The 23196-nt window shown below is 46.3% G+C and overlaps 1 protein-coding gene across 2 annotated transcripts in view; it reads left to right on the forward strand.

Annotated features, from left to right (window-relative positions):
* The window catches only part of SLC35F3 (solute carrier family 35 member F3), a 240177-nt gene extending 217311 nt beyond the window's left edge, over window positions 1–22866 (forward strand). For both annotated transcript variants that reach the window (XM_069484694.1, XM_069484695.1), the window contains 5 exons: window positions 9571–9790; window positions 16356–16481; window positions 18459–18651; window positions 19458–19547; window positions 21404–22866. In XM_069484694.1, the coding sequence (XP_069340795.1) occupies window positions 9571–9790; window positions 16356–16481; window positions 18459–18651; window positions 19458–19547; window positions 21404–21639 (865 nt within the window). In that variant the 3' untranslated portion in view covers window positions 21640–22866. The remainder of the gene's footprint in view (window positions 1–9570; window positions 9791–16355; window positions 16482–18458; window positions 18652–19457; window positions 19548–21403) is intronic.
* Window positions 22867–23196: the final 330 nt, after the last annotated feature.

Genomic DNA, 23196 nt, shown 5'->3' on the forward strand with positions numbered 1-23196 from the left:
AGGGGGGATATCTCAGGGACTAAAGTTTCTTGTAGGCTGCAAATGTCCTAAACTTACATTTTCTTTTAATGGAATATTTGTCTGCTAATTTTTGGTGGATGAACACAGACAATAAAACAAAAATATATGGGCAAAGGGCCTGAATAGATATTTCTACAAAGAAAACAATGGTCAACAGGTATACAAAAAGATGCTCCATAGCACTAGTCATCAGGGAGAGGCAAGGGAAAACCACAGTGAGATATCACCTTACGCCTGTTAGAATTGCTATTATCCAAAAACAAAAGATAATACTTGTTGGCGAGGATATGGAGAAAAGGGAATCCTTGTAGACCGTTGGTGGGAATGAAAATTGGTGTAGCCACTGTGGGAAACAGTATGGAGATTCCTCAGAAAATTAAAAATAGAATTACAATATGATCCAGAAATCCCACTTCTGGTTATATATCCAAAGGAATTCAAGCGATGTTGAAGCGATATCTGCACTCTCATGTTATTGCAGCATTATTCACAACAGCCAAGACAAGGAAGCAACTTCAATATCCATTGATGGATGAATGGATGAAGTGCGTATATATTAAATACTATTCAATAATAATTAAATACTATTAAGTCTTTAAAAAGAAGAAGGTTCTGCCATTTGGGACAAGACAGACATGCAGGACATTATACTAAGTGAAACAAGACAGACACAGTAGGACAAAAACTTCATGATCCCACTTACATGAAAGAATAGTTAAAATAGTTAAACCCATTGAAGCAGAGAGTAGAATGGTGGCTGGGGAGAGGGGAAAATGGGGAAGAATTAGCCAAAGAGAACAAAGTTACAGGTTTACAAGATGAATAAGTTTGACTATGCAGCCTGATGCCTGTAGTTACCAATACTGTGTTATATACTTAAAAATTTGCTAAGAGGTAAGTGAACGAGTCAGAAATGGAAAGACAAATACCGCATGTTCTCACTTATACATGGAAGCTAAAGCATGTACACACCTGGACAGAGAGGAGAACTGATAGACACTGGAGATGCAGAAGGAGGTGGGGTGGCGGCTGAATGATGAGAAATTACTTAATGGGTACAATGTACATTATTTGGGTGATGGATACACCAAAAGCCCAGACTATCTTGATAGAGATAGTGTTACATGTATGATTTCACTTTATGAGTTAATTAAACTGTGCACCTTAATCTTTGTACATTTAAGTAAATGTATGTTATACTGTACTCCAATTTTTTTAAGTTTTTTCTAAAAAGGAAAGAAAGTAAAACAATTTCATTTATAAGAGCATCAAAAATAATAAAGTACTTAGGGATAAACTTAACTAAGAAGATGAAAGATCATCATATTGAAAACTTCAAAACATTGCTGAAAGAAATTTAAAAAGACACAAAGAAATGGAAAGACATCCAGCATTCATGGATTGAAAGACTTAATATTTTAAGATATCAGTATCACCCAAGGCAATATAGAGATTAACACAATCCCTATCAAAATCCCAACAGCATTTTTTGCAGAAATAGAAAAATCCATTCTGAAACTTACAGGGAATCTCAAGAGATTCCAAATAGCCAAAGCAATCTTGAAAAAGAAGAGCAAAGTTGGAGACCTCCTTTTTTCAAAACATTACAAATCTATGATAATTAAAACAGTCTAGTACTGGCATGAAGAGGGACATGTAGACCAAAGGACTAAAATAGTGGGCCCAGAAATAAACCCTCACATATATGGTCAAATGATTTTCAAAAAGGGTGTCAAGACTATTCAATGGGGAAAGGACAGTCTTTTCCACAAATGATGATGGGAAAACTGGATATCCACATGCAAAAGAATGAAGTTGGATTCCTGCCTTACACCATATACACAAATTAACTCAAAATAGATCAAAGATTTAAACCTCAGAGCTAATGCTATAAAACTCATAGGTAAAAACATAGGCGGAAAGGTTATGACATTGTATTTGGCAATATTTTCTTGGATACAACACCAAAAGCTCAGGCAAAAGTAAAAATAGATAAATTGATGTTACGTCAAAATTTAAAACTTTTCTGCATCAAGGAACACAATCAACATGGTGAAAATGCAAGCTATGGAAAGGGAGAAAATATTTGCAAATCATATATAAAGAACTCTTACAACACAACAATAACAATAAAAACAATTTAAAATTAGGCAAAGGACTTGAATAGACATTTCTCCAAAGAAGATATACAAATGCCCACTAAGGATGTGAAAAGATGCCCAACATCACTAATGATTATGGAAATATGAATCAAAACCACAATGAGATATTCACACCCATTATGATGGCTACAAAAAAAAATAACAATTGTAGGTGATAATGTGGAGAAGTTATTAATAGATTCCTTGTGCATTGTTGGTGGAATTGAAAATAGTGTAGCTGTTATAGAAAGCAGCATGGTAGTTCTTAAAAAAAGTGAAAATAGAATTATCATATTAGTTAGCAATCCCACTTTTGGGTATACATAGCAAAGAATTGAAAGCAGGGTCTCAAGGTTTGTACATCCATGTTCACGGCAGCATTATTTGCAGTAGCCAAGAGGTGGAAGCAACCCAAGTGTTCACCAATGGATAAATGGTTAAACAAAATGTGGTATATTCATGCAATGGAATATTATTTCATCCTTAAAAAGGAAGGAAATTCTGACACGTGCTACAACATGGATGAACCTTGAAGACATGCTAAGTGAAATAAGCCAGCCATAAAAGGATGAATACTGTTCAATTCTCCTTATATGAGGTAACTAGAGTAGTCCGATTCATAGAGACAGAAAGGGGAATGGTGGTTGCCAGGGGCTGGGGGGAGAATGGAATGGGAAGGTGTGTAATGAGTACACACAGTCTTAGTTTTGCAAGATGAAAAGTTCTAGAGATTGGATGCACAACAATGTGAATATACTCAACACTACCAAACTATACACTAGAAATGGTTAAGATGATAAATTTTATGATATGTATATTTTCACAATTAAAAATTTATAAGACTTTTTTAAAAAGAAAGAAAGAAAACAGAGAAAGAGAGAAAAGGAGCATGAGACTTTGGATTCAAACTTGGCTGCACATGAGAATTATCTGGAAATTTTTTTAAATACAGCATAGTCACATTTGAATGCAAATTTATAGTCACAAAATAAGTATGACTAATGTTTCATTTATGTATAAAATTCCAAATAATGTGACGCCTCCAAGATTTTAAAAGCTAAACAAGAATCACAATATTAATCCTGGGAGGCCAAGTGTACTATAAATGCCAGGTGGTAGTGTTAACATTAGCTGGCAAACAGAAACCAGTGCTACTGTGTGAAAACTAGTCAAGATTTGTAAATTTTGAATTATGGCATGTTGTCAAGAATGCATCCCTCGTGTAAACTGCACCATTCTCTACAAAATCCTAGGCCCTTCATTGGACAGTATGATTGAATATGTCTAGGGTTGAATCCAAGCAATTGTATTTTTAAAAGCTCTCTGGGATTTTTAAGATTGATGGTCTCTGCATCATTGTTTGAAAACCACTGGTCCCCGATAAAGGAATAAGTGCATGTATTCTGTAAAAGATTGTTTATGAACACCTATTATGTGCTAGGCTCTAAGGATATAAGATAATGCAAAAGTATAACAACCACACAGAGCTTACGGTCTAGTGAAGAAGTCAGACAATTAAATAAGCTGCAACTATTATACAATAAAGTGCATTACAACAAAGGTCCTGTATGCTGTGAAAAGGAGGGCAGGGCATTATGGGAACACATCAGGGTCTCTTCACTGCAGGGGATGTATGAGCTGTTACTCAACCAAAGAGCTTGGCCATTATCGGAAGGGAAAGCGAGGGAAAAAGACCACCTCTCTGAGTGTAGCATGGAGACTGGAATGGATTGGATTGGAGAAGGGGCAACAGTGAAGAGAGAAGCTTGATGAGACTCCAGTGGCAGTAATTTGAGTAAGAGGGGATAAAGGCATGGGCCAGCGTAGTGACCGTGGGGGCATAAAATATTTAGGAGAAATAATCTACAGCCCTTGGTGATGAATTAGATGTGAAGAAGAAAAAGGAGACGTTAAGAATAATTCCCATGTATCTGGCCTGGGTAGAAACACGAATCATGGTATCATATAGGCACTGAGGTGGAAGATATTGAGTTTATTGGGGAAGACTGAATTTGAAGTGTCTGGGGATGTCCAAGGCGAGTATGGTATCAGATGAAAGAAATGTCTTCACTGAAGGGTCCTCAGCTGGGCTTTGAAACCATGACAGTAGGTGACATTGCTCAGTCACTGTTTATAGGGTGAAAAGTAGAGGAACAAGAAGAGAGCCTTAAGAAAATACTAAAGAAGTCTTATGGAGAAAGCGTGGAAGGGTATGGAGAGGTCAGAGGAAACCTAGGGGAGTGTGGTGAGTTGGAAGCCAAGAGAGTGTTTCAAGGAGGAACAGTCAACAATGCCAGAAGCTTCTAGAAGGAAGATGAACACCGAAAGGTGCCTATTGGAATCAGTGACCAGAAGGTCCTTAGCAATTGGTCTGGGGTTTGGATGAGTGTAGGGAGCAGACACTGGACCATGTAGCTGGAGAGTGAGAGAGTCAAGGTCATGGAGAACCTGAGTGCAGATTCCTATTCTGAAAAGTTTGGCTACAAGAAAGCGGAAGAGAGGAAAGGGGCAGGATGAGAGGCTGGCTTTTCTCAGGGAGTGTGTTAGGACTGGAGAGGCTTAGGCATATTTAAATGGTGGTGCAAAGGATTCAGAAGAAAGGGGATCACTGGGAGTATTTATTGAGGAATGAACCCAGGTTGCAGGGCTGGCTGTACTGCTGACATCTTTTTGAACTTGCACAGGGCCTTCCAATCTGTCTGGGCTGCAACGTCCTTCACTATGATTTGTTGGGCTTCTCTCTATGTATGGTCTTCAAATCGCATTTCTCAAAGCTTCCTCAGAGCTCCCGAATTTCAGCTTCAACCACGGCGACTCAACCTCTTTCTTCTGTATTTTAAATTAACTTTTATTTGTAGCAATTGAATGCACGTATGTACTTTGGAAAAATGAAATAGTAGTAATAGAAGCATGGTAAAAAGCAGCAACTCCTTCCTGCCCCCCACCTGCCTACTCCCAGCCACCCTCAACTCTTGTGGATACTTTCTCCTGGTATTTATGCCAAGTTAGCCAAATTAAATTTTTATCTCAGTGTTTCTTAAACAGACAACCTCTGATTTCTGTCTTACCCCACCACCTCTTCCCCTGATTCTGTTCCCTCCAACATAATGACATCCCAATTTTTGGTTAATAGCATTCACATTATTGTGAGCATGTGTTGTTCACCAACTCTGCCTCCTTCTGTGAACAATTCGTCATTTCTCCTGCCGGCAATATTTGCCTCATTCACCTTGATTTCCATGGAATGGTTCTTTTCTAAACGTTCCACCATCTCCAAAACCTATCAATATTTCCCCCGTTCTTGCTTAATCACAGGACTTCCCTGGAGACTCCCTTCCAGAGCCCTCTGCAATGCCTGGTCTCCTGGTGCTGGGACTCGCTTTCTCTCTTGCCTGGGCTGGAGGCTGCCTGCGTCCCGCTGCCAGGCCTTCCTCCTCCTTGGTGTAGACTCTGGTTTGGTGCAAACTCTCCTCCCGGGGCTTGAGAGCCAACGTTGTCGAGTACTGTCTAGCCGAAATGTCTTAGTCCACCCTCACATTTGATTGACAGTTGGCTGGTGATGTAATTCTGGCTGGGAAAAAAAAATTCCCTCAAAAATCTTAAGGCATTGTGCCGTGATTGTCTAGCTTCTATTTTTGTTGTTGAGTCGTCTGGTAAGCGTACGATTTCCTATCTATCCCTTGACCTATTTTGGTTTATTTCTACTGGGCACTTTCAGATCTGACCTGTACCCCTTTGTTTCACAAAACATGCCTTGTTGTGGTTCTTACTTCATTCGTTTTCCTTGGCACTTGGTGGGCTCTTGCGTTGTGAAGACTCACGTCTTCCAGGTCTAAGCAACTTTCTTGAATTATTTATTTTGTTATTTCCTCCACTTTGTTTATTTCTCTTTCCTCTTTCTAGAGGAGCTTCTTTTAATTCAATATTGGACTTTCTGGTTTGATCTTCTGATTTTATCTTCTCTCTCTTTTATGGGAGATTATTTTGACTTTATATTTCAATTCTTCTATGATTATTTAAAATTTGATTATAGCCCATATTTAATTCCCAAAGTTATTTCCTTTATTCCAGTCATTAGTTTTTGTTTCATAGATACAATTTCTTCTCTTATCTCTACGAGGGTATTATCTTTCCCACCCACATACACACACCTATATAAATCCTACCTATCCTTCAAGGTTCTGCTCAAAATCTACAACTTTTACAAGGCCTATGCAATCATCCCAACTCTCCTCATTAGACAGTAATATCCTAGCATTGTTATATTCCATGCCATTTAATATGTGATTCTGTTTAGGCTTGTATTGATTCCTATTGAGGGATAAGTCTTATCTTTCCCATTGTATCGTAATCTTCTTAAGAGCAGCGACTGCTCTTGGAAATGAAATGTAAGCTACTAACTTTTAAAATTTAATAGAAGAATTGGAATATAAAGTCCAGATAATCTCCCACAAAATAAAAGAGAAAAAGAGAGTGAAGGAAAAAAGAAAAGATAAAACCAGAAGATCAAATCAGAAGGTCCAATATTGAACTAAAAGAAGCTCCAGAAAGAGAAAAACAGAAGAAAATGAGGTGGAGAAAATTACAAAAGAAATAATTCAAGGCAGTTTTCTAGTTTTAAAAAAGCTTACTTAGTTTAAAAACTACTTTTTCTGTATTAGCCATAATTTCTTGTCTAGAATTGTGGTACAACAAGTGCTAAACAAGTGTTTGTTGATTTGAATTAAATGGAAAGCCATCCTAATCCCACCAAGACAGGCTATCCCAGTTAGGATTCTTTAAAGAGTACCAAGACCATAAGTATTTGTCACATAATATAAGTACAGAAATTACAGACTTTTACAATTTTGCTATCTATTGCCATGCTTCTTTACATGCATAATGCAATAGCGGTATTTCAGGCCTTGTTTTTATTGAGTCTTCCTTGAAGCTCACAACTTAGATTTCTTAGAAAAAACAGACTTTCTTTTCTCGTTCATATTTCATCGGTTTATGAAATATTTAATTGACATTACCAAGAACAATTGGCACAAGCAGGGTTGGAAACAAATACATCTAAATCTTGGCTGCCATATGCCTCAACCGGTAGGAACCAAAGGGCCTGGGTGTGCTGGACAATAACTGCCAGCCTTGGGCCTTCAGCCTGCCAAGGGCATCAGTGAGCATGAGGAATGAGGACATTAGACTGTCCAATCAGTTAAGTGGAAGTCAGTGAGGAGAGCATCTACTCCACTCTGTGTGCCAAGAAGAGGTCTCTGGCAGAAACAGATTTGTGTTCATCATCTCTCTTGGGTTCATTTGTGGTCAAGGGCTCACCTAGGCAAGCCAGCTGACATAGCTCAGGGCACAGCCTGTGGTCGGAAAACAGCACAAGGCTCACTGGCCCAGGGAGCCAGTCATCTTGGTCTCATTGGAACCAAGGTCCACCAACCTAAGCTGTGATCCTCTGGCCACGAGTCTTCAAACGGCCAACAGAGCTCTGCCAGGCCCTGAAGTCCACCCTTTTCCATCTCCAGGTGGGATCCCCACTCCCCTCCCCATTTCCAGCAACCTGGGCATCAATATCAAGCCCTGTCTATGGCCTACCCCTCCACAACCATCAGGCTTTGAAGGAGTCAAATGCAGATTGTCAGAGATGAACGAAGTCATCTGTCCAGTTAGCTTTAGATGGCCCCTTCCACAGCATGAATTATTTTTTTAGCCTTTTGGGCATACTCAAGGGACCAGCATCACTTTATAGCCACCATAGTCACAAACACGAAGGAAGCCATGCTTCATGATCACTGTCCCTGGGGGAACAAAGACTGTTTTGCAAACAGGGGCTTGAGAAAAGCCCAAAGGACATGCAGCTGAAATACTGCATGAAAATGACAAGGCAAACAGAAATATCAACCTCTCTGTTAGGTAGAGCTGCATCTGTCTATAGCCAAAATGGGATCGATTCAGCTGAATTGGTTTCATGGCAAATTTAGCGATTTGAACGTTTTATCTGGTGCTGGTTTGTGCAGAAGTCACATAGGACTCTGAGCACAGGGAAAGGTGGCAAAACTATCCCCATGCTCCATCAAACGGTAAGTGTGTCTGAGAGTCTCGGAGGCTCTCATGCCTTTCTCTAATGAGTTTTCTCTTTCTTCTACGGATGTCCCATGCTTGATTTATGAACAAAGGCAACTTTCATTTTAGATTGACAGTAAGAACAGATAATAATGTCAAATGAAAAATCTTATCCAGTCCCCTTTGACTCTTGTTTTTAATTTTCCTCCTTTATCTCTGCGTTCTAATGTGAAGTGGCACAGGCTGGAGCTATGCCCACCCCCTCGGTGTGCTGGGTTTATTCTAGTGATGTCTTTTCTTTCGCTCTCATGGTGGGTCAGTCAGTCCTGAGCTGAGTCTACTTCTGAGTTGCTGACACGCCGAGTGCCATCCTGGCTGGCTTGCATCACCCATGGTGGCCGTGAGCCTAGGCAGGGACCCCTGTGGGGACAGTGTGTCGGTGCCCGTCCTTCTCCTTGCCTGGCTTCCCAAGCCCAACAGAACAACGATCTTCATTCCCTGACAGTCAAGGACACACGCAGCCCTCTGTAGGCCCAGCCCTTCGCAGCCAGCCTTCTCCAGGCCTGTGACCCCCCTCCCTCCCCGGCCTGCTCTCCTTCCTTCTTCTGTGTGCGGAAGATCCATCCTTCCCCCTAGAATCAACAATGGCATTGAAAGACATGCATCTACAGGTGCTTCCTCATCTCGCTCCCTCTTAAGACTCTGAACTCTTGCATCTCCTTCTTCTTCCCATGCTAGAAGGTCCATTAGAGAAGTGGAAACATGAACTTCCACGTGCTGGCGTGATGTGCTCCAAAAGTGTCCTCACGGAGAAAATATGTAGAGAGTTCACACTATTCGTGTCATAGCCAAAATGTGGTAGATGTGCCCAAGAAGTGACTGCCTCTGCCTGATCACAAAGACAATCCCAATTTGGGGCAAAATTAAAAAAAAAAATAAGTGTCTCTTCAAGTCTTCGTCCTTCTCCATTACCACTTTCTTCCCCCCACAAAAAGGCGTAGTGACTTCCTTCTCTTACTCAGCGAGTGACAGATGCCTCAGCCAACCCCCTTAGAATTGGGTCCTCAGGTCAGGTGATCCCAACGTTACCTTTGGTGTAGAACCATCAATTCCAAACTTAACATGAGCAGAAGGAATAATCTATGATGTCAGATCACCGTGCAACATTTTCTTCAATGGACTAAAGCAATAGGTTGAAGAGCTTTCATAGAAAGACATTTATTAAAAAATAATAAATAAATAAGCCCCTGTCCCCTCCTATGTTTGCTTAAAAAAGAAAACTGGGTATAGGGAAAAAAGATGGTCTGTCTAAACCCAAGAATATAATAACACTGCCTCTCTTTCCTTGTTTTAGGGAATGCTGTCGATTTTTTGGAGACAATGGCTTGACTTTGAAGGTGTTTTTTACCAAGGCAGCACCCTTTGGTGTTCTTTGGACACTCACAAACTACCTGTACTTACATGCAATAAAGAAAATAAACACTACGGATGTCTCCGTGTTGTTCTGCTGCAACAAAGCTTTTGTGTTCTTGCTCTCATGGATCGTTCTCAGGGACAGGTTCATGGGAGTGAGGGTAAGTTCCTTATTATCTGTCTTCCTCCCTCACTCAGTCATGTCAACCAAAACCTGCCCATTGGCTTGCTTAGCTCCGTGTGCTGCACCATGAGCCTAAGCTGCTGACCACTTTCCTTCCGATTCGCAGCAGAAAAGCAGCCCAGCAGAGGCCCGGTTCTTGGGGTGCCTTTCAATCCTTCTTGCTTGCAGACCATACTAGACAAGCATTCATTAAAGCACCTTTCATTTCAAGCATTTCAACAAGCATTCCCTAAAGTGTGTGCCAGTCGGGGACCCAGCCCGGGGGTGGCGATGTGCTCCGCTCTCTGTGTGCTCACCCCTCTCTCATGGGCGGCTTTCCAGGCTGCAGTGCGTGGCGGGACTGTGCCCTGCAGCCTGGAGCTTTCTGCTGACACTGTCCCTCTCTGATTAGGGGGTGTGTGAAACTCGAAGGATCCTTCAGCATCCACGCATGCGTGCGGTCTTGGACCATTGCCTGGACCCTGTGTGCACAGCCAAAGTGAGCCAGATACACTCACGATAAGTTCAAGCTGTGGAAGGCCAGTTTCACTTCTTTCCTACCACAAAGGGAGAGTGAACTCATATCCCTTGAATTACCTCTCATTTACAAACGAGACTTAGTCAATTACATTAAAAGATAGTCAAATTTAGCCAGTCACATTTCATAACCGTTGTATGAAATAGGATAAGTGCACTATTAAATACCAGCTGAAACATGGAAGGAACAGGTGACATTTATTATAGCATGCACAGAATTCTGGAGACTTCTGCCTGGCTCCCTCTGGTGGCCACTAGCTGCTACTACCCCATCTTCACCTTGCCACAAACCAGTACAAAAAGGGCATTCGGCCAGGCAGCTATTGCTTTTGTAGAGTGCTTCGCTTACTCTTTCTCTTACAAAGCTAAGAGCCTGTGTGTGGGCAGTCCCGTTAGAGCGAACCACCCTGGCAACTGGAGCAGGGCGGACTCCCGGCCCTCTACCTCTGTCCTTCCCTAATTGTCCTGGGAACAATGACATCACCCTTAATGGTAGCTTCACGCCCACCTAAGTTACCCAAACAGCGGTGGGGACATGAGTCAACTGCCGAGTTGTATTTTTAGCTTGCAGTAGGGGGAAGGTTTGTTTTGAGACTTAGCGTTAATTTTGGAATAAAAACTCTCTCCCTGTGCTACCACCCAGGGAAGCTTTTGGCAAATAAATGATCCAGGGCATACCTGCAAGAAACGCAGGTACTTCCAGCAGTAGTCTACCCGACAGCCGGCCTGCCCCCACGCCGACAACTTGAATGTCCTGGGCCCTGCTGCCCCTGACTCATGCCCTTCCTGACTTTATTCTGATGCAAAGAGCCGAGAGAATTCATGGAACTTTTAGGCATGATTCTGATGTCCTAAGCAAATTCCAAATGAGACCTTGTTACTGGAAAGAGAAGGTTAATTCTGCTTCTAGCAGAAGAAAACCATTTTTCTGAGGTTAAGGGAAGGAGGTGTGGGGGGGAAAAAAAACTTGAAATACTCCTAGACTCATAGAGAGCAATATGGTGCTTCTGGATCTCTTCTTTGTCACCATGCATGGATAAGAGGGTCCCCCCACACAACATCCCTGGGCTATGATGCAGTCTGGCTGTGCCGGCCACTTGATTGGTCTGGTGTGTGCTGAGCAAAGTTTGTGTTGGCACTAGGCTGGCTCTGAAATGACGCCAGTGTTGGTGACAGAATTGTGTAACTAGCAAGGCACTGTGTGGGCGTGGGTCTCCCTCATCATCATCGCTCCTCTTAGACGTATGTGGCAGATCATCTAAGAGCTTCCCACTGCAAGTTGTGGTGGATTTCCCTCTTGTTTTCTTCCAGAGTTCGGAGATCTAGCAAATTCCACGAGACACCAGCAGCTCGCCAGAGTGACTTAAAGTTTCCCCTTGACAAACAGATGGAGATTTAGGTCCAAGTTAACATCTAACTGGGGCATGGGATCGCTCCAGACTCCACTCACAGTGCTGGGTTAGCTAGCACCTTCCACCGGGTCATTTCCAAAACTTGTGGAGCACACGAGCTTGAGAGTCGTGCAGGCGTGACAACCATGATGAAGGCTCAGGCCGGTGTTTGTGGAACAGATTGCACGGGAGGTTTGTGTTATTAAGGCAATTACTCAAACCACAAGGGCTGCGGTTCCTGGGAGACATCAACAGGTTCAGGTCACGAGGACAGATTCAAATAGAAGCGAATGTGTCTCATGATGCTGGGGAGATCCCGGCCACTTGCAGCGTCCAGAGGGTGAGAAGCTGTAGGGGTGTCTGTTTGAAAGGAGCCCAAGCTGGCTGGCCTTGTGTCACCGTGTGACTCTCGGGTGTGCTTTTGGTATGTGTCCGGGCTCTCCAGGTTGGGAGTTCTAGTGCAGCCGCCAGGCGCTCCAGGCTAGAGACAAGTGACTAGGCTGCGGATCTTGGCTCTACTCTTGCAAGCTGTTGGACCTGGAACAAATTACTATTGTCTCTGAGCCTTGGTGACCTCATCTTTAAAATTGACAGAATAGTCCTACTCATCTTAATGGATAGCTGTGAGAATAAACTAGGAAGATGCATGCCTGGCACACAGAACTCAGTAAGTGTCATCTTTCCTCAATGCTGTTATTCTCACTATTCCTTCTCATTTGGAAGGGGTTGGTGGATCAACCCAATGCTTCTGTCGGCAGTGTCAGAAGCGGACGGACACTTAGGGAGGTAGTTTGTGGCAAAAGCAAGAGTAGGATGAGAGTGAGTAGAGCCCTGGGTGCAGGACGCCCACCTGGCTGCGGTCAGCAGGCGTAAGACCACCCCCAGCCTCTGTGTGAGGGGAAATGCACAGTGGGATTCTCTGATTGTTCATAACCCCCCATCCTCGCAGTGAGGGCTTTTGCGCCAGGAGGGAGGGAGGAAGGAGAAGGTGAGCTAGGAGGTCACCCACATGAGTCCTCAAACCCTGGCAGCCCATTCCCGGGGATTGTGAGCTTTCTCCGAGATCCGGTCCCATCTCAGATTCCAGCTGATGTTTCCAACAATCAGAATGTTTTCAGCGTTTCGAAAGGGGCCATCCCTGAAGGGTAACTCCAGCGTGGGGACCCGACTCCCTTCTGGGGGGGGGTGGGCGGGGCTGTCCCCTGCAGCCTGAGCCCAGCACTGGGGAGGACGCAGAGCACGGGGAGCTTGTGGTGCTCCCAGCCCAGGCCTCTCTCCACTCGGAAATAGGAGTGTGCACTATAGGTTCCCTCGGTTCTCTCCAAACCCTCATATTCCTCAAGTTGAGGAGAGCAGTCCAGAAGCTGGGAGGGAAAGAGGCCACTCAGGCCGGGCACGGTGGCCCACACCTGTAACCCCAGCACCTTGGGAAGCCCAGACAAGAGGATCCACTTGAGGCTAGGAGTTGGGGACCAGCCTGGGCAATAGCGAGACCCCATCTCTATGCACAAAAAAATAAATAAATAATCAGTCCTTTCTTTTCCTTCTGTAAAACTGCCCCAAACTGTACAAACCTAAAAAGCATCCAAATGAGGTTCTGTTTGGCAAAGAACGTGCAGCCCACCACAATTTTTGCAAGACTAGAAAGGAACGAGGAACTCTAGTACAAAAGGTGATTAGACGTCCTTAACCCTCCTTGTCTGCTCCATAAGGCTCAAGGGTTCCCTCGCCTTCCCTTTGAGAGTAGAAGCAGTATTGTCACGGGGGTGCGTGGCGTGTCGGTGACAACTGCCTGGGTGACTGGGACTCTGCCTCCAGAGCCCTGGGATCCCGGCGGGGATGACAATGGACCTCACCACACCAGATGGGGACGTCCATGCAGATGCTACACAGCAGCATCCAGGCCTGTATTTCTTCCTTGTCTCCAGCTAATTGTTCCCCGGACCAAGTAGAGATGGTGGCTGTCACCAGTCTTGGTCCTTGTTTTAGAATAGTTCAGTGGATAGCGCTGGGGCGGCGGGACAGGAAGGTGGGAGAAAAGAGAGGCCTGGGGAAGTGAGGGTATGTCCCTGTCCTTATTGCACGCTTTGACTCAGGGCCTTCCCCGGGGGCACCCAGAGGGAGGAGGTAGGTGTGTGTGGAGCTTGTGAAACCACAAGACGAACTTGGCCTTCCTAGAAAGTTCATTTTAGCGCAGGACTAGGCAAGGAAATGCTTTCATGTGAAAACCAGGAAACTCAGATACCTTAAGACGTAAAATGTAAAATGTGCACTTATTTTTAAAAGATAAAACTGGAATCTTCAAAGGAATCATGGGGTGAGGAAGAAGGACTCTTGGGCTCTGTCCCCAAAGCTGCGGGGCACCTTTTGAATCTGCTGTGCTCTGGGAATTGAGGGTGAGGTGGCAGCCACCAGCTTGGGTCAGGTCCCAGCAGGGCTGCTGCCGCCCAGAGAGTGGGGGACCCACAGCCAGGTGTGTCAACCCTGTGACTTGTGGCGTGGGACCCCAGGAGTAGAGCGGGAGGTGTCAGGGGCGGGCATCACCGCCCCCAGCCCTGCCTGCCAGGAGGAGCCGAAGGGGCGGCACGGGCTGCTCTAATATTTGTCTCCTCCACTGACCCCCGCCTCCTCCCCCTGCTCTTCTGCACAGCTCGGGCCGAAGCTTTTAGCCGTCTATTATTTAATCAATAGAGAAGAGAGAGGAAGAGGTTGGAAATCTGCCCATCAAGTCTTCAGGAAAAAATAACCCCTTGTTCTCCTTCATTTCCTCAAACTTCAGCCCAGCCATAAGTTTGGAAAGACTCAAGTGTCTTTGGAGAGGCACCAAATCATCTGAGATTTTGCTATCTTCTTCCCTCCCTTCTTTCCTCTGTTTCTCTTTCTTTTTCTCGCCGGTCCCTCCGATGCCTAGCCAGGCTGGAACATCCCTGCAGCATCCTTGCACTCCGTACGCTCCGGAGCAGAAACCGCCCCCTTCCCCTGCCTGCTCTTCTACTTTTCTTTTTCTTATTCTCTTGCTGAGTGGAGGGCGGGGAGGCAGGTGGAATTCACTTACTGTCTTGCTATCTCTGTTTCTTTCTCTTAATGAACAGTTGTACACAGTACATGTAGCATTTGAATATGAAATCTATGCATATTTGCATATGCATGATGCAGAACAGTACATTCCAAATGAGTCGCTAAACCAGAGAGGACAAGTAGACAGACTGGGTCGGCTCTTTCTCTAGGACATCACACCCACCTGCCCTCCCGAGGGCCCCTGTGTTACGGGCATATATGGAAATAGTGCGTGAGGTCTACACTAGGAGAAGTATATAACTCAGACACACTGGGCAAGATTCAACCACATTACTTTATACTAATCCAAAAATTGTGTATTTAAACCACTCTAAGAGTACATGGTTGGCAATGGCTTACTACGTATGTGAAACAGACTTTCCTGTTTATACACACGAGCACCGACTTTGCAATCAAACAGACCCAAAATTTGTGTCTCTGCTCTTTCACACAACAGCTGTGTGACTTAGAGCAAGTTATGTAACCTCTCTGAGCCCAGGTTTTCACGTCTATAAAATGAGGGAGAATGACGGTATCTACCTATTTGGAGGCTAAAATGAGAAATACACAGAAAACACTTATCCTATGACCCCTCGGTAAATCTTAGTTATTTGGTATTGTTGTAGACCGCGGAAGCCAGTTTTGAGTGCTCTGTAAGAGGGATAAAACTGTTAATAAATCCAGCAGCCGAAACTTCTGCCGCATACATTTGTTCTGCTGACAACACCCCCTCCCCACCTCCCACCCAGTGACATTTACGCAGCTCCCCGGCTATTTCAGACGGGTCCTTGTGTTGATTCTCTGTGCTGGTGCATTCTTCTCCTTTGGGAAATAGTGTCCCGGGCAGTTTATCTCCTATTTACGCTGGCAATTTTACTTTGCACAAGAGTAACGCATGCTATCCGTGAAGCCGTCCACCCCAGCCTAGAAGTCGGTATCTGGACAACGACAGTATTGAGGCCAGTTGCTGGGGCTGGGGTGGCGGAGGCCTGTGGCCGCCAAGGACAGGAACTGCACCTCCAGGGTTAGGACATGGTTGGTAGCCCCGATTGGCAGATGACCTTATGGCAGGCCCCACGCAGCTGGCATGGAAAATGGGGACAAGATCTTCTGTCCTCGTGGTGCCTTCCCTGTTGAGATATGACATACATAAAGCCAAGGTCACGCGAGGTACTTTCAGAAGGTGGGGACAGAACTCAGGTCATTTCCAGCTGCTGCCCAGGGACTGTCTACCAGGCCTTGTCATGACCAAATAACCTGTCGGTGGAATTTGCATAACCACCTGGCTCTCAAGTTCCCAAGAGTCCCAGGACTGGCCACCCCGGCGCTAAGCTACTCCTTGCGGGAACTGTTTCCGGTTCTTTGGTCACGCCAGGCTTTGCTAAGTGCCCCTTTAAACAGCAGCATAAAATGCAGACAGGAGCCTTTGCCTATTTCTGTCCCAAGGAAGACCGGAAAGGAGACCCCACTGTCCCCCCACAGGGCTGAACCCCACGCGCGTTTGCAGCTCGTCGGCACGTGGGTGGTGCCCCCACGCCCCGCCACGCCCCTGACCGCTTTTCTCTTCCGTCTGTCCAGATCGTGGCCGCCATCCTCGCCATCGCCGGCATCGTGATGATGACCTACGCCGACGGCTTCCACAGCCACTCGGTCATCGGCATCGCGCTGGTGGTGGGCTCCGCGTCCGTGTCTGCCCTCTACAAGGTACGCGCGCGCGGGCGCGGGGTCTCCGAGCTTTCCCCGGCCCCACGTGGCTGGTCCTTTGCGTTGGGGGAGGCTCTGGTGGCGCCCGTGCTTGAAGCCAAGTGCTGGTTCTCAGTGCATGGGCAGATGGACGTTTCCATGAGGGCAGCGTGGAGGCGTGAGGCTGCTCTCGGTTTTGGCTTTCCGGACCTTTCCATCCGCAGCCAGATACCTGCAGCACTTGGGGCAAAATAGGAGGTACCCGCTGGGTTGGCAGAGTCAGATTCCTGACTTCACTGTGTAGACGGGAACCCGGCGAGGATCAGGGCCCTGCGTGGCTGGCTCCGCGTTTGCTCAGCTGAGTCCCCACCTGGGGAACCTGGGGACCCTGGGGGGACCTTGTGTCTCTGGCGCAGCTTCGTCCTGCAAAGCTTCGCCCACGCGGTTCCTGCAGCCGCCAGTGCTCCGGATGAATCCGTATACATTCCAAGCACACTGCCTTGTAGGCTAAATAAATAAAAAAGTACAACTGCTACTATGAAGATTATAAAATATTTTTGACAAAATGTTGGGATCCCTTGGAAAGCACGTCCCACCTGCAGGTGTAGAGGAAACAGATTTTTTATTCCCATACCCGGGCCCCTCGCTCTGTTTGCCCCCTACACCATCAAGCCCCCTGGCTGCACCCTCCCCTCCCCTCCTCCCTCCTCCTCTCTCCTCCTCCTGAGATCCTTAGTAGAGAATGCAAATGTTTTCAGCTCTCCAAGTTGGGAAACTGACCTGGAGGATTCAATGAGAAATGAGATTTTGGCTTTGAGACTTACCAGCCTTTTGTGGTGCATCCGGACGGGAGGACAGAGAGAATTAAGTACTGTAGAAAGGCATAAGAAATAGCATCTTTTCCCCAGCTCTGTGAGTGCCTTGTGTTATGGTTTTTGGAGACAAATTACTCTAGCTTCTTATCTGCCATCAGTTCCCTGCCCTTGTCACCCACAGAGGAAGACACATCATTTTTTTCCCTCTGGAACGCCTCCTTCTGAGGGGACGTGATAATCTAGCATCATCCTGAGACTTCAAAGCCATTGTCCAAATGCAGAAGGTGCTAAGAAGCAACACTCTACTGTACTCAGTTAGCTGCGTGCTAATGAGGAACAGAGAACACGTAGAAACACAGTCCATGCTGAACACGGTATTCTATGCAGATTTCTGTCTCTGCTCCTCGACTGCCTGCGATTTGTCCAGAGGGACTACTCAGTGGCAGGCTGAAAGCTATTTATTTCCCTTCCCATACCTCCTGCACATATACCAGGAAATACCTGAACTAGTTGGGAAATGGCTGAGCAAGGAGAAAGCAGGAGAAGTGGGAGGGACAGCAACACAGAGATTCAAACCAGACCACAGGTCCCTGGACTCAGGTGGATGGGGACCTTCTGCACCTCTAAGCTCTCCTCCTGGCCTGCCAAGCACCTGCAATGAGGTACAAGCAAGAACAGGTGCAAGAAAGTAAATGTTTGGTGCCTTCCCCTAAAAACCCGCACCATCCCTGGAATGGAGGTGATGAGAGGGAGCAGAGATGAGAACATCTCTCCACCTTTGATTTATAGAAAATGTCTTTGCAGCCAAAGCCCCTTTTCTTGGGGCGATGGGGTTCACACTGTGTTGTACAGGGTCGTGGCTCCATCGTAGGGGTCCGTGAGAGGATGTGTAATCATGGCAGAAATCTCAGATTAATGGGGTGTCATGAGCCCAGACAAATCCAGCCCAGTGTGAAAAGCTGCGACCCTTGAAGATGCTCTGTGTGTAGCCCGAGGAGCCCTCTGCCACCTGGTCCCCGAGATCTGAAGCCGTGTGCAGATGAGCGAACCCCACCCAGCTGACCCGGAACAGGGCACCCCTCCTGCGGGACAGCTCCCACTTTACCCAATGAATTCTTCATCCCTTGAGTCAGGTTGGGAACCGAGGTGAGCCTTCAGCCCTCCCCTCTGCTTTCTCCTGCAGGTTTTGTTCAAGCTCCTCCTGGGCAGTGCTAAGTTTGGAGAAGCCGCCTTATTTCTGTCCATTTTGGGTGTGTTTAACATCCTCTTCATCACCTGCATTCCCGTCATCCTCTACTTTACCAAAGTGGAATACTGGAGCTCTTTCGCTGACATTCCATGGGGAAACCTTTGTGGATTTTCAGTTCTCTTATTGAGTAAGTGGCAATCGCCCGGCCCAGCATCCCCAGGAACCCGTGACTGATGGGACTCTGGACACCCGCACTCTGGGGAAGAAAAATGGTGTTTACTGTTATGCTTAACTTCCCACTGTTTTTTAAGATCTTTGTGTTTCACAAAGTAGTCTTTGAAATGGCGGCACTGGATTCTAATTCCAGAACCAGAGCCATTGTGGTGGCACCATGGCCACTGCAGTTTCCTGCATGTCGCCCACTAGGAGTAGCGTGGCGAGGAGTTGGTACACTCTTGCATGCAGGTCTCTCGGAACGTCGCCTGATAAGTGGCAGTATTCAATAAATGCTGTCCGTTTTCATTATTATTAACATCATCACCATCATTGTCATCTTCATTACTCAATGTAAGTCTAGTGTCAGGCAGAAAAGCCACCGAGGAGATGCCTCCCCCAGTTTCTGTCTAAAAACACACATCCCAAAGCCCCTGTTCATGGTTTTCCCGAAGCCCTGCTGGCAGCAGGGAAAAGCAAAGCTGTTAGGCTGGCCACTGCCCCAATTTCTAGCACCTTCTCACTGGTTACCTTTTCCAAATTTCTTTTCCCTTCTTCAAAACTCAGGGAACAGAGGAACCCGAGTAGTCAGAGTGTCTGTCCCTAATCCCAAGTCCTGGAGCCCCCAGAGGAACCCCAGGTTCACTGAATCAGGGCAAAGTGTCACTGTAGTTGCTGTGACTCCGGCCTCATCAGAGAACCCGGGGTCAGGTAGGCCGGCGAGGAGGCAGAGTCCAGGCAGTCAAGAGTAACGCCCACTTCTTACGTTCTCTATTTCAGCATTCAATATTGTATTAAATTTTGGAATCGCTGTTACATATCCCACTCTGATGTCTCTTGGAATCGTCCTCAGTGTACCCGTCAACGCAGGTAAACCTCTATGGCTTTCTCTATCTGCTCGTAGACACACACACTTGCATGCACACACCTGCTCACACACTCACACACACACACATACACACGCTGTCACACACTCTCACATTCGCACCCATACACTCACACCCATCCACATACACACACTCGCACAAGCACACAAGCACACACACGTCCACTCACACACACACACACACACACTTGCACTCACGCTCACCTACACATACTCTCAACATACACATTCACGTATGTTCTTGCTGTGCCTGGTATAGAATGCATGTTAAGCCTTCTGCAAAGAAAAAAAAAGCATTTAGGTAAAATGTCGATGTGTGTTACATGTGCAATATTCTCCACGATGGATTGATTGTCACGCACCACACCAAGATACAGAACGTCTAAAGCCATCCCAGTTCTAACTAGTGTGGGGAGCAGAGATGAATGTCATTAGTATTATTAATAAATGTAGAAAATTAAGTAGCAGAAAATACCTTAATTTCTGCAAGTAACTTTCTATGGGAGAAAACGTGCTCAGGGTACGATGTGGACACACCTTGACCAGCTGCAGAAGCGGGAACATCGTTCTCCTCTCCTCCACGAAGAACGAGAGAGAAGGTGCCCAGGACCTTACTTCGTGTTCCCCGGGGATGCATTGCTGCATTGCCACTGCATACAGTTGACAGCTCTCTTGAAAGCTTGTCTTCTCCTGCTCCTCACCGCCTTCCTTTTCCTGACTCGCACTGGTTTGAATTTGGGGTTTTCTTTCCAGAATCCCCCAGCCTCACCCCAACCTCCCTGTGCATCCTCCTCTCAGCCAGAAGAGGGCTGCAAATGCCTCGTCCCCGGAGCGCTCGCGCCCCTGCCCCGGCGCAGCCTCCTCCAAAGCCACCTGCTGGATCCTCCAAAGCCCAGCCCACCTGGCTGTGCCTCCCAGAGAGTGGCTGCCTTTCTCCTGTTCAGTGTGGTGTTAAATACACCTGAAAGCACCAGCAAAGCAACTCCCATTTCCTGAGCCTTTTCCCAACCCATGTGTGCTGTCTGTGCCCCACTGTCGCCCGGCACTTCCAGCAGGACTGCCTCTTGGCAGCAGTGTGACAGATGCCAGGACACTAGGCTTAGGCCCGGCACCACCGCGGCCCACCTGGAGGCCTGGGGTCCCCAACTCATCAGCTGTGGGCCCAGTTTGTCTCCCCTGCAAATGAAGGGCTTCCTGGCCTTGCTACTTTGGTTGATACGAGAACCAAATGAAATAATCTGAGACTTTCTGTACTTTAAGATGCAGAAAGCACCCAGGCTCCTTGGATAGCTGGTAAAAAGAGGTCCAGACACTGCAGGCTTCTGAAATATAACTTCTCAACATACTCCCCTACATTCTTTGCATCTTTAATCTATACTCACACCGTGTTTCTCTCTCAAGAAGGCACATTCCAGGTAAGTCTTATGTAGAAACCTATCTGAGCATAGGATATAGCCAGGCGTATGAGAGATGAATCGAAATCATTTCTTATTACCTACTGCAACTTAAGAGAAGCGGAGGAAACTGTTGCTTGTTTAACGTGTCAGAGCAGAGCCGTTGCTCAGCTTCTAGAACTCTCCCTGACATCTGTTCAAGGGACGGGCTGGTTGACTGTCTCCCTCTGTTGAATTAACGGAAGGTTTTGCCAATGTTAAAAATTAAAATACAGTTGACAACAGCCCGCCTGGGACAAAATCATACTGAGGAGGATTCTGTGGTTCAGGGAAGACCCAAGCCTGCCAGGAGGATGCCCCAGGCCCCGCCCACTCTCCAAGACCACGCGTCCTGCCCTGTGCCCCAGCCAGCCAGGTGAGTAACCCCAGTGCTCTGTCTCCCGCAGTGGTCGATCACTACACCAGTCAGATAGTCTTCAACGGGGTCCGCATCATCGCCATCATCATCATCGGCCTGGGCTTTCTGCTCCTGCTCCTCCCGGAGGAGTGGGATGTCTGGTTGATCAAGCTGCTCACCCGCCTCAAGGTGAGGAAGAAGGAGGAGCCTGCGGAGGGAGGTGCAGACCTGGGCTCGGGACCTCAGAGCAAGAACAGAAGAGCCCGCCCTTCCTTCGCCCGCTAACGCCACTCCTTGGAACTCGGTGGTGACGCCCTCGTGGTGACGATGGGGAGGTCTATGGCTGACGGGCGGAACCTCGGTTGGGTAAGGTGTACATACCTGTACAGTTTTGGTCATCTGCGGTAAGTTCTATGGTATTTATTGGCATGTCCAATTTGCTTGCACTTTTCCACATCAGACCCTTCCACGTAAGGGTACCAATTTGATAGGAAAGGGGAAAGAAGACCCTCTCAGCACTTCGTCAATGAATGTAAAGTGGGTTCGAACGGTCCTTGCCTAGATTGTTTGGGAAGACTGACGTTCTTGACAAGCCAGGGCCAATGTTTTGAATCTTAGCAACTGAACACGACATTGTACACTGTGATTACTTTTTCAGCTATGGTAGGTCATATTTTGTTTTATACCAGAGCTGTACTCTTAATTTTAAGGAATTTCAAAGAACCAAAAGAAAACTGTCAATTAATTTGGAGGGAGGGAGGGAGGGAGGGCTGGGATGTGAAGAGTTGAGGCAGAAATGGATCATGGACTTCGAAAACCATGAGAGGACAGGCTTGTGCCAGGTAACAGGAAGGGACAGACAAGTCCAAGCCCCGGCTGGCCTGCTCTCACGTGTCTGCGTAAGATCATGCAAGAGAAATTACAGTGCCTTCTACAGAATTTTCGTCTTTACCTATGTGGAGCGAAGTGACGTGATAAGTCACTGGCGCCGTCTTATAATTTAGATGTAAAAATCTTTAGAAACAAATAAAACTATATGTGTGTGTGTGTGTGTACAAAAATGGCAAAGCTGATGACCAGTGTATGTGGAACGCGGTCTGCGGTGTACAATATGCGTATAAGATCGATTATGCGGAAGGGGGATTGCTGGTTGCTTTTACTTCCCGACCAAGACTGAACAATTATTTCCTGAATCTGTAAACCTTTTTATGAAACTTTTAAGCACCAGGCTGTTTACTTACACACTTTGGGTCTGCCAGAAAATTCTATCTGTGATAGATCTGTAAAGAGGGACGGGGGTTAGAGTTTACTATTTTTGAAGTTTACATTGTTACATATGAAATGGAAACATTATTTTGAAATGTTGTCATAACCCAATGGTGCATTCTGTAACCATGGAGTCTTTTGTTTCTTGGGGGAAAGGGCATTCCTGAACTGAACTTTTTAGCAAATTATTATTCTGTTTCCATTACCTGTTTGGCCAAACAGATTAATAAAATATTTGAAAAAGAAGTGCAGGTGTTGTCTTGGTGGCCACTTTGTTACTGTCCACTACACAAGTCCTGGTGCAGCCCTCACAGTTTCTGTTCTTCTTCACCTAGACTTGCCTTCCAGCACATTCCAGGCAGGTGAGCCAGCCCAACTACCCCAGGGGATGGAAACTCTTATTATACGTCTCCAGGCAGCTCGTTTCACTCCCCTCCTGCCTCCCTGTTCCTCTCGCTTCTCCCTCGAGGCACCTGCCCTCTTCGCAGCCCTGCAGGTGACTTCCTCCGCCCTTTCCTTTGCAGATGGGTTCCTCAGCCCAGCTTACACTGGTCTCTCAGAGCTGCCCAAAGTGGC

This window comes from Eulemur rufifrons, chromosome 11, assembly GCF_041146395.1.
Source record: "Eulemur rufifrons isolate Redbay chromosome 11, OSU_ERuf_1, whole genome shotgun sequence".
Lineage (NCBI taxonomy): Eukaryota > Metazoa > Chordata > Mammalia > Primates > Lemuridae > Eulemur > Eulemur rufifrons.